Here is a 12,377-nt window from a genome sequence, read left to right on the forward strand (position 1 = left end):
GGGAGGCCTTATTTGCCGATTGTGAACCTAGATGGCGCCACCATACGGAAGCAAGCCGTTTCCTGCCCTTGGCACGGAGCAAGAATTTCTTTCTCCGAGGCCGTTGGTTTGTTTTTTACCGTGTTTAAACCTGGCTTGTTTTGTTCACGGAGAAAACATAGTGCTCGCTTGAAAAATATGGTCACGTAAACACCGTTCCTTGCGTCAATCGGCAAGTGTAGTCTGAGACAACCCCAAGGCCCCGCAGTCCTGTGCAGCTAAACCAAGCATAGTGCCCACAGTACCAGCAGCAATACACATAGGCACTTGTTTTTACGTCTGCTTTCGTAACTTCCACTGTTTGTCCCACCATTCTTACGGCTTTGAAAAAAACGTGCGGTAAATTTAATCGCAAATGGCTCGTTCGGCAAGCTTATAAGCTCTGCCTAATTTGCGTTTGCATTTGCCGCCCTCCCCCTGTCCCAGAGCTGTCACATGTGACATTATAGGTTCTGTTGCGGGAAATGAGCTAGTGGGTGGCATGGCCATTCCCCTGTTTTCTAATTATGTAGCTTACTTGATCGAAGTTTACGTTAAAATGGGTGATTCTAATGAGGTCATCTTCCGAATGAACCAAACTGGTGTTTTCTCTTCATGGCTCCTCTAAAGGGGCTGTACTGAAGACATAAAAATATAATTTTCACCGGGTTCCCCTTCTTCTCACCGAAAATTGACGGGCTGCAGAAGAAGAGGAGCGTGATGAGGGCACCACAAGCCGCCCATGTCGCTGCCACGGCGTCAACTCCGAAGTAGTCAGCAGCGACCACGTGTTTCATGGTCATCAGCGATCCCGTGGAGATGGACACAAAAGCGGCAGCCGCCACGTACGTGGAAAATGTCCGAGTCGCAGACAGCGCAGCCACACTTGCGGCAAACAGGAAGTAGGAAGCACAAGTCATGGTATTCCTGTTTATGAATCCCAGGTCGGCTATCACAGGCAGAAGGGTACGGCCGATGAGCTGCGATGGTGCTGCACAAGTGATCGCCAGGTCTGCTTGAAGACTTGTTGCCCCACGGTCGAGAGCCGAATCGACGATTGTCGACAGAATTGCGCTGTCGGAGTAGTCCGCCAAGACACCGCCCAAAACAAATAACCAGAATATAACCAAATACGACCGCCATGAAGACCCTTCAGCAGTTTGATCGGGCTGACCATTCGGCACCCGTTTACACCCATCACAGGATGGGATTGCTAACTCTTCAACCTGGTCATTAGGCGACTGAAACATCCAATTTGAACTGATACCTTCTTTCCTGTTGCATTGCATGGCGGCCTGTCCGTGTGAACTGATACCGGACTTCGTGTCAAACGTCTCGCCATGTGTTTCGGTTTCCAGGGCAGCTCGTGTGATAATTCGGAAACCTGCGGGGCCACCAGCATTCCCATTGCATCCATTTGCACTGAAGCGGTTTTTCGTAGGCCATTTTTCTTCTACGCTGCATTCTTTTTGTGATGCTTGCAACAAAGTCACAAATCCTGGCTCTTTCTGGGGACTTAAAATAAGGGCATTTTTTGCTTCCACCTTGTTTATTTGATGCGAGACTGTGGGGAGCTCACCTATTACTCTGTCCGTTTTCTTTGTAGCAGTTTTGGCGTCATATTCTGCGAGACCATGCAAATTTCTCATGCCTTTTACTTCCTTGTTCCTGTATTTTTCCGCACAGTTTTCACTTTCCACTTGAATAAAATCTGCTACAATTTGCTGGTTTCCCTTACCTCTATTTTCTTTAATACAGTAGCAATGCCCAGCGGTGAAACACTGCGAGCCATCCCCGGTAGGGTCTTGGGCTGACGTTTTTTCTGATTTGACACCACTAGACATCCAGGGCGGTTCCTTCAGGAGGAGAACAAGTGGAGTCAAATGCAGACTGATTCCAGCAAAAAGCAAAAGGACTTGGTTGAACGAGAAAGTGTCCCCCAAACGCGCGAGCACTGGTGCGTAGATGAGAGATGATAGTGAGTAACCAGCGTATCTTATTCCGATGGCGATGCCACGGTACCGGTCAAAGTACATCATCACTATGAGTGTGACCGTAAGGCACACTATTCCCGATCCAGCACCTGCAAAGAAAAGTGCCAATATTGGCTGCCCGTGACACCGTAGACACATAGCACGAATTTCACGAAGGGTAAAAAGTTTATAGGCATACAACGCTTACGTGAAATACCAAGTCCAGCAACACAAGTCAATTCACAGCCGTAAGAGAGTTAACAGCCATACAAAGGCCAGAATATAACCTAGCCAATGAGTCTAAATATTGCAAGGGCACAGCAAAAGACTGAAGGTACTGCACTCTAAACTTTTTTTCCACCCATATACTCCCTAGAGGTTCTTTTTCGCCTGTCCTCTAGTGATCCTCCTTGTAGGAGTTTTTTTACTACATGGAACAGGGAGGTTTTGTTTACCTCCTCAAAACAGGGTGTTTTTAGGTGATAGAAAGGAGGTAGTTAGGGAGTGTTAAGAAATGTTAGGGAGAATTTAAGGAGATCAAAATGGAGTATTCTTTACTTCCTCAAGGCGTTTTTAAGTGATGTTTACGGACTTTTTAGGCGGTTGAATAGGAGCTTATTATGGCTCCCTTGGGAAGTACTTATGTTATTTTAGGGGCGTTTTGAGGAAGTTCAAGGGAAGCATTTACTTCTTTTGCATGGAGTTTTACGTTTTGTAGGCCTCGCGAGGGGAGTTTTTAGGAGGTTCAAGGGAAGCATATATTTCTTTTGAATGGAGTTTTGCAAAGTTGGGGCGGTTTTGTAGGCCTTCCGAAAGGAGTTTTTTCAAGGCCACAAGGGAGAGTTTCTAGTTGCCTGCAGGAGTACTGATTTCACACTGTTTTGCTCGGTTTCAGGTTTATTTCAAACGAACTTTCGCATACAAGTTTACATGGTACATGGTGTACACAAGGAGGCTCCGAAATAAAAACTTAGGGCGACCTCCTATAAGAAAGCAAAAATGGTAAATTGCTAAAAACACGCCAGTTAGGAATGGAAGACAGCAATAGAATGCTAGTTGAACAAACCGTAGAATTAATATTACTACAAGAACTGGAAATACGCAAAAAACAAAGATAGGCGCAAACACAACCACATGGTAAGTGAAATCATTATATAATAATAGCGGATCGAGAAAGCGTCAGTACTTATCAGAACTTATCAGAACGCATCAGCACTCAGTACACAAAGTGAAAAAAATGGTTGCAGTGGTTTACAACAACAAAAAAATTTCAGTTGGTGGTGAAATGAGCGATCTGTGTGCTAGTTGAACAAACTGTAAAAAACAATATTACTGCAAGAACTGGAAATACACGAAAAACATATAGGCACAAACACAACGGCATGGTAAGTGACATCATTATATAATACTAGAGGATTGAGAACGCGTGAGTACTTATCAGTACGCATCAGTACTCAGTACACAAAGTGAAAAAAATGGTTGCAGTGGTTTACAAAAACAAAAATTTTTTTCAATTGGTGGTGAAATGAGCGAGAGCTGTGTAACGATTTCATATTGAAAGGTAACGAGCATTTTGTAGATGGTAAAGGCACAAGAGATAAATGATGTAGGAGACAGACAGCAATGAGATGGCTATGGATAAATGATAATATAAAGAACGAGAAATATGCTGCGGAAAATACCAGTGCGTTTTGATAAAGACACAAATGCACCAAGAAAAGTGACCCAGTCTGAGGGGTTAATTGCAAGGATATTGAACAGAATGGGTGGTATCGCGACAGCTTCTTCAGAGTGAGAAGAAAAAGCCATGTAATTCGTGTTTTTCCTATAATTTTGAGTTGATTCATTTGGCACCAGTTGCCAACATTAGTTAGATAATTGTTTCAAGTTATATTAGTTGGTTAATATTATTGCTTCACTAAAAGATAGCTGTATTATCAGCATACAGAAGGGCCCATCAAATATCCCCTGTTCAGTAAAAAAAAAAAGAAAACGTCAGAAACAATACGAAATTCTTTAAACTACTATCCAATGATTACAGGATTGAAAACAAATAAAATATTGGTGAGGGATATTGATGCGATAAAAGTTAATTAGTTCTAAATCCTTCAAACGTGGTTTGGTGCTGGCAAGGTCCAAAAAGGCATGTTCCACAAACGTTAGAGCTCCGTGTGCCTTCTTGGAATATTGAATGTTGAAAACACACAACGATGCAAACAGACTACACAGTCCTCCCAGTAAAGATGATGCAGTCAAGACAGTCTGGCCATCGATGCGGAGGCTAATTTCCCCGTTCGCGGAATGCAGGCAGGGAGTCAAAGGAACATCTACCTGAAAAAGCAAAAAAGAAAAAAAAATGCCCCACATGTAGAATTCAAAACAGACACTATGGTTAAATGAACTTAATAATTCGGAACAGTATTAAAATTGTTATGCCAGGTTCCCTGCGAATTTCAGTACTTAAATTAGGAATGCGAAGGCTTCATAAAACCAAGTGCCAGTACATTAACCATCGTGGCTTTTGCAGCAATAAAAAAGATATTACTTCCGCACAATATACTCGAGCACAACTTTAAATGACAGTGAAGTTAAAATGCAAGTCTCTCTAGGTTGATAGATTAGCTCACGGAGAACACTATTATACCCCTGTTACACCTGGCATTTTTTTTAAAATAAGGTTGAAACTAGCAAAAACACGTTTTCACCGGAAGGGCTTAAGTGGCCTGACGCGCACAACTTCTTTCTTGGCTGCCGCTGGATGGTGCTACTCGTCCATACTTGGGGTGGCAGTACCGCTTTCCAAGGGAGAATGCGAGCTACGCATGAGAAAATCGTTCGACGCCAAAACTTGCGAGGCCTCAAAAGGCCAATGTTTTTCTTCAGTGAAGCGTAAATACTGATCACAGGTCCAATGGAGAAACATTTTGCTTAGTGGTCTCGAACAGCAAATGACAGGGGAGTTTGGGGAAGCATGAGCGATTTGACCGGAACTGACCAAACTACTTGGTACGTGGTAATGTTGTATTCAGTTGCTTGTATACTGCTATTAATCACCGCTGCTTCACTTGCTTCCGGTTTATCCTGATGCAAACAGCGACTGCAGTCGTGTTTGCGTCACGTTTGATGAGCAGTTGAACAGCGATTTCTCAGCACTTAAGGCATCTTGGCACTAAATCAATGCTGAAATGGCTATGCGGAGGTCCGACTTCCGTTTGAAATCAACTTGCTGGTTGTGTTCAATGACCCTTTAACAACAAGTTACCCTTATGCCTCATCACTGCAACCGATTGTTCCTCCGTGTGGTGCAAAGTGTGTCACTGTGAGTATTTTCAACGTGAAACGAACCGTTTCTGTGATTTGTAGGACTGATTCTGCTATTAATTACTGCAGTGACAACAAGCTATGAAAGAAAATCCCGCCATCTCCACGAAGTGAATGATGATGAGAGGGGCGAATCTAAAATGCTTATCAGCAGACAATGTGACGCATTAAGTGCAAGCGGCTTTTATAGTGTGTGCATTGACATTAGGATATGGCCCCCTGGCTGAATGATGCGCTGCGCGAGATTTTGCCGTACCTAAAAGGACAGGCAACTCATTTTTACGGAGTATAGGATCTGTAAAAGGGTTGCGAGTTGGGCGAGTTGGTAATTATGCATTGCGAAAAATAAACTGCGCGCAAATTAACGAGGACAAGAACACATGAAGACGGCACAAGCGCACACTCGCAACTAGTTCATTATTGCACAATTCAAAGCTTTATATGCCCAAGCGCCCAATTGCCGCGCCCCCAATGCGTCACAGTTCTCGGCGCACTCAGCCGAAAATACTAAAAAACCGTAACAACAAAACCACAAAACGAACTTTGAGGCGCACGAAAGGCGAAAAATCAGCAAAGATAACCGCATCATACATGGATTAAGACCCCCCTCCCACCCCCAACGCGCATTCCCAGAAGCACCGAAATAGCGCTCAATGTGCGTCTAAATATGCGACTTCTCGATTAAGCAGGGCGATAGAGGGATGACTGATACATTCGGAACCAGCTTTTCTGATGTGGCTGGCTTCTACAATTTCTCACGTTTGCTGGTTCTTATGTCGCAAAAGGATGGCTGTGCGCTCAAACACAGGGACACAATCAGGTCTGCATGCGCGACAATGAGAAGATAAGTGGCTCAGGTCACGTTGAAAAATGAAAAAAAAAAATATATACGGTACTTTTAGACGTCGTACGCTCGAGTTTGTGACAACGTACCCGTGTGCGGCTCTGTCCTGAAGTTCGGAGAAATGCAGGCGGGTTGTGTTATATTTCTCGTCTTGCATTACGCTTTCTTTTATATATTAGCGCCCTCTTTCCCGATCTCTCTACCTTCCTTCCCGCTTCCGTCTGACTGCGCTGATTTTCGCCAGCACGAAGTAACCGTCACGTTGGTCACGTTGCTTTGAAACGACGCCGCGCGCGACAAACGATTTTACCTCGAATGCCCTGTTACAAACCGGCCTACAAAAGAATGCGAACGCATACCCCAAAACCCACAAACAAGTAAAATAATACGAGTGTGCGCTTTTTTCTTTGCCCGTGCGTGTACGAGCTGTGAGCGGCACCGGTACCCGGGTACTTCGCTGTTAACCCTATCCAAACGTTTGACAACCGCATCGACTGATGAAAGACCACTTACCAGCGAGCTGTCCACACATGTCGCCGTATCCAAATGCTGTTTACGGCCGTTCCTCGTGTGACAGGAGCACATGAAAATCTTTCCACCACATGGCACTACTAGTCCTTCACAAATAAGAAAAAAACGACGGCCCAAGGCGAGGCTTGAAGCTCCCGCCGCGCCGAGTCACAGAACAGAGAGGATTGGCCGAGTGGCCGAGTCACCGGCCGCGCTGCGTTGATAGCACAGAGGCTGTTTACATCCGGGCAGCCAGTCGTGCCGCCAGGGCAAGTTGAGTCGCTGCAGTCGGGTGCGTTGGCGCGCTGGCACGAGAATTTAAATCGTCTATGTATGCGCAAGCAAGCGAAGCAGATGAACAATGCAATTGTTTGCAACGGCGAGAACTGCCTCTTCGTTAGCAGCAGAGTTTGACAACACCTATCGCCAAAATAAACAGATTGAGACAACACGGCCGCGCTCTCTGCCTGTGATCGCGCTGGTTGAAGCATCTATACGGGTATACGTACGGTATTGGTTTTGTAGCTGCGTGCAACCGTCGCGTCCTGCTTACTCGTTCTAATTAGCATTAGGCCACGGCTGAAGTGCTGGTGCACGGAGACAACAGAAGACTAACATGGCGACCACCCGCTTGAGATGATTACCTCAGATAGGGCGTTTATTGTGGACGTGGTAGTATACAAGGAACCGAACGTCATCTCACAAATGGTGTTAAGTCGTTCTAAATCCTCCCTTTTGCTACCCGGATGGGCAACGGTACTACCATGGAGGTGCGTCCACTTCTTTAGATCATGCCTAGGGAGTACATTTTTTGCTATAGGTACTTTTCAGGGCACATTACTTGATTAAAATTCCATTTCCGGCTAGTTTGCGTTTACAGTGTGGGCGCCCTTCTGGCCCTCAGTGACATTGCAAAACACGGGGCTAGGCGGATTAGATACTAACATTTAAAAAAACCGCTTAAAAACAGAATATGGCGGAAATTCATCCCAGAAATCTTTAATAGGTAGTAAAAAACTCACGAATTGTTAGGTACATATTTACTAAAAACTAGTCACGTTGCTAAGAAGATGCACCTGGCCAGCTGCCTAAAGGCCCAATAGTGTGCGACATGGCGGGTTCTGACAAACTGACGTCTACAGTGTGTAATGAAATTGTACTCCTTTCTCATATTATTGTACAACGCGTCAGCACAATCGCAGATTCGTTGCATTGAATCAATTTCTTTTGCATCGCCCCCAAGGGAAGTCTGGAACATTATCGGACGAGGCGTCGATGACTGCAGCCATTCCTGCCGGGAAGTAATTCACAAAATAAAACCCCCCTCGCTCAGATTTCGCAGGAAATTTCAGGGCTTTCGTGAGGCCGCCATAGCGTTGCTGGTGTTAAGCTGCTCTGATCATTCTAGAATAGAGAAAGAGAGAAGTTGAACGTTCTATGACGGTGAGCGGTGCGTGTGAAGTTGTTTTTCACCTCCTTTTCATGGGTATAAAAACTGGCTGGCGATCGCGACAAGTCCTGATGCGATATTTGGAGGCAGCTTTTTCGCTTTTTTTACTATGCAAAATATGTAGAGGCGATGGATTTCTGACGGACATTTTGTATGGTTACATAAAACATCTACTGCAGTGGGTGATGAAGCGCATGCGCCACTTTCCTCGCTCCTTGTTCAGAACTCACTTCGCGTTCTGGCGCCGGCGGTTCTGAACCTCCGCTCCGGCAGTTCGTTTACTGCAGCGGCTGATGAAGCGCGCGACCGGTTGCCTCACTCGCAGTTTAGCACTCACTCCTAATGGCTCCAGTGCGCTGAGGCAGCACTCACTCGTGGGTACTCTCGACGACAGCTATAGGTGAGCCCCAGCACCGGTGGTGCGAAGTGCGTCTCAGGAAGGGACCGCACATCCTCCTCACGTGCACGCCCTCCTCACGTTTTCGCCAAGAATCGCGCAGTCAAGCGTCTCGCGCGGGCACACCACACTGCCCCCTCGCCCCCGCACACTTTCAGAAAAGCCGGACCTGGCCCCTCGCACTCCGCGCCCTACCGCGAGCTCTCAATCACGTCGAGCGGCTCCATAGGGCACCAGACGGAGGCGCCCTCCTCCCACGGCTACGAGAACGACCTCATGTCCAATGGGGATGATTGTTGTCCGTACCTTCGAAACGGTGATCGGCCAGCCCCCAACGGATCACATCATACCTCCTACACCCCACGTTACAAATAACATCAACATAAGTGCTACTCTACCGCACGTGACCTCAAAAAGGATAACACCACTCTGTGAATTTAGCTGTGAAGCCGCGGGCTGCCTGGAGAATTTTGAGGGGCACGTGCTGATATTCACCGATGGGTCCGTGTTTCCAGACAAGGGGGCGGCGGCTGCAGCATCCATCGCGCCTGCCTTCGCTTCAGCCAGGCAATGCCGCCTGCCAGTGGCCAGCAGCTCCACAACGGCAGAAATCGCAGGCCTTCACTTGGCTGCGGACATCATTGAGGAGTGCGAGCAGAACCTCACAAACCGGAAAGTAGCCATCCTCTCAGATTCGAAAGCTGCTCACCTGAGGCTTGACCGGGCCCCACCTCAGCTGTCTAGCTATGCAAAGTCTTGCCAGCAAACTGCACAGCCTCACCACCAGAGGCCTCAGCAATCATCTGCAATGGCTACCCGCTCACGTAGGCATCAAAGGAAATGAGGAGGCTGATCGTGTGGCAAAATAAGCGCATCATCCATCCACTTCGATGAGTGAGGCAATCAGGTCCCTGGACGTCGCGCGGTACCTTATCCGAAGGGACCTCCAAGCCATGCATCCTGACTCCCGAGTTGCATCCGGCAAGCCACCGCACGCGCTTCCTTCGAGGGGACTGACCCGAGCTGACCGTGCTCTCATTCTTCGTCTGCGAATCGGCTGTCACCGCTGCTTGGCATCGCCAGTTCACCCGCCTGCCCACACTGTCCTGCAATAGAGACACTGGCGCATGCACTGTGCGAGTGTCCACAACATTCGCAGGCTGGATCAGCGCTGATAGCGTCGTATGCGAAACTGGGACTGCCTTCATGCACCTCATCAAACCTGTTGTTCCCGCACTGTCATAAATCTAATCGCGAAAAAGCGTTCCGAGCCCTGCTGGACTTTTTAAAAGACACGGGACTCTCGGACCGCCTATGATGCCGTCAGTACTGTCCATGCTGCACGGCTTGTGAACCGTTATCTTATTCTCCTTTTCTACCTTTTTCTGTACACCCTCTTTCCTTTCCATCCCCCTCCTAGACTCAGTCTTGATTGAGGTGCCCTCAACCCGAGAGGCAGTTATCTTTTGAGTCAACTTTCGTTTTTCTTCTAATAAAGCAACTCTCTCTCTCTCTCCTCTCTCTCTCTCTCTCTCTCTCTCGTCGAGCGCTGCCTCGGCGCATTACCCTCCCATCCAAATTTCTCGACAATCTCCTCCTCAGCTTTTTATCACTCTTTGGACTTGCCACCGTTCACTCGATGACACCGACAGCAACGTGTGTGAGCCCACAAAGTGCGCCAAAGGCCTGCGCCCTAAAAAGAGGCGCCCGTACAGAAAAAGTGCCGACGACCGACGACCCGACAAAATGTCGACAACCGACGACTTCTGTATGTGCGTGCATCATCACTAGAGACCAGTGTCTTTGAATGCTCCAACGGGCTCCCTGGTCTTGAATCACCGTGTTCGCCAACGGACGTCCCGGTCTACATCAAAACAAAGCTTCATACGTAACTAAATTGCCTCCGTACAGCGGTGCATCAGCCGGCCTGGGCGGTGAATATCATGGGACTTTTATGTCTTACGCATGCGTCGTACTGTTCTCTATGTGAACTCGTCTACTTTCTAACCTTCATTGTGACCGGTCCTTGTTTGTATCTTCTGTACCAATTAACTCTCGCGTTTGTAGTGTTGTGGCTAGATCTCCTTAACGTTTTTTTATTCTACTGCTTGTAAAGTTAGTTTTCTATTGACATATAAACCTCCTTTGTTTGCACCTACATTCAAGGCTCTACCTCATTTTAAAACAAAACATTCTAGCTCTACCAGCCAACGCTTCTTTCGTGGCGTGCGGGACCACAAACACCCAACGCTTCTGACACTTCTGAGGCGTTGGGTGTTTGGGGTGGAGGAGGGTTTTCACTCACGGAGCACACTAGAGATCGCGCTGCGAATTTTCACAGCGTTCCCTGCGCGCAAGTGGCTCCTCCTTGGCGGCGGCGTCGGCGGGGCGGCTTTGTCGCTGCTTTATTGACGGATGTTTTCTGCCTCTTTTTGTGAAGCTTGGCGTCCACTGCGCAGTGCCTTCGCACGGATTGATTTACTTGTTTGACAGCACCTCCAGGGTAGCCCGCACCAGACGGAATTAAGTGGTCGTACGGCAAACAAACGTTAAGGATTTGTTTGCAGGGCGGGAAAAACAAATGTACAAACCACATACAGACATCTGGCCGCTAGAGAAAGGCTACCTTTTGCACACTGCCTGCCACGAGTGGGACTATGTTTTCTAAATTGATGAATACCAATTTGATTTTGTTTTAAGAGGTGTTACAAACGGCAAAAGAAGCAACTATTTCTGAAAAATAGCGATTTTAAAAGTTTTTTCAGCTTTCTCGCAATACTCAAACTTAATAAACTAACAAGTTTAAATCGGAATAAATGGGAATAACTGAGCTCACATGCCGTTTTTTTTTTTGCTGTCTGCGCTTGTGTCCCGCGGTGGTGTAGCCCCAAGCTGGCACATCAGGATGCCTTAGTTCCGCTGTCGGACCCTACAAAAGACGCTCCTCCCCGTTTTCTCTGCCGGGCTGCAGTGGCAGTGACCAACGCTCCAGCCCGGCCGTGGCCGATGCTGCTGCTGCGTTCGGGACGCCACCCTCGCCAGTTTCATGGATAACGGCTGGCAGAATCCCTGGACTACTTTATGGAGCCGCGTGTTGTGAATTCAAGTGACGTCGCATGGGGAATTGTTGTGGGTGTCGTTTAAAGCTTTGCTTTCCAACTACCTTCGCACCGTGGATTTACGCCATATTTTTCCACTCTTGTGAGCGAAAGCCCCGCATTAGACAGCTGGAACTTCCTTATCCCTCATCCGTAGATTCGGTGCGGTTGCTTGTTTGACCAAGTTGACTCCCCACATCTTCTTGACATCGAACACTTGTAAGGTGATGGTCACACTTCTACTAGGGCGGGTCTTGTCTTAACGCAGTATTTCTGCTTGTAGGGCGTGTCGTCTGAGCCGTCCACAGGCGGGTTCAGTCGGCCCATTAGTACTGGTTTCCTTCTGGGTGCGACGCTTGTGAACGTTATAACGGCGCTTTCTGGTGCAGCTTCATCGTCTGAGGCAAAATCGTAACCTAAGGCTTTGCGATTACACATGAGTTGCGCCGAGTTGCGCGTTCCTAGATTTAACACGCCATAACAGTGTTTACTTGCTAGTGCGAAGTGCTTTCCTAATTTGGGAAATCCTAGTGACTCAGGCGGGTTCCCGTTACCCACCATTTGTGTCGAACAAAAAAGGTAACTGCTAAAAACGATTGGGGTGATTTGCATTCGGCAGAATTACACGGACATTCAATAGTACTGGCAACGCTATATTATGCCAAATAGGAAATCAGAACGATAAAGAAAGGTGTGTTTTTTGAAACCAAAGTTATTAAAGGTCATCATGGCTCCAGCAAATTATATGCCACAGAGAAGTACCGTG

At 47.3% G+C, this 12,377-nt stretch overlaps 1 protein-coding gene across 1 annotated transcript in view; it reads right to left on the reverse strand.

The window, feature by feature from the left end:
* Positions 1-12,377, reverse strand: part of LOC144146725 (uncharacterized) — a 47,400-nt gene that overhangs the window by 9,878 nt on the left and 25,145 nt on the right. Inside the window, exon 4 of the mRNA XM_077678653.1 lies at positions 704-2,101. Within this exon, the coding sequence (XP_077534779.1) occupies positions 704-2,101 (1,398 nt within the window). The remainder of the gene's footprint in view (positions 1-703; positions 2,102-12,377) is intronic.

The sequence above is a fragment of the Haemaphysalis longicornis genome, unplaced genomic scaffold (assembly GCF_048455015.1).
Source record: "Haemaphysalis longicornis isolate Haplotype H1 unplaced genomic scaffold, Haemaphysalis longicornis Haplotype H1 scaffold_7, whole genome shotgun sequence".
Taxonomy (NCBI): domain Eukaryota; kingdom Metazoa; phylum Arthropoda; class Arachnida; order Ixodida; family Ixodidae; genus Haemaphysalis; species Haemaphysalis longicornis.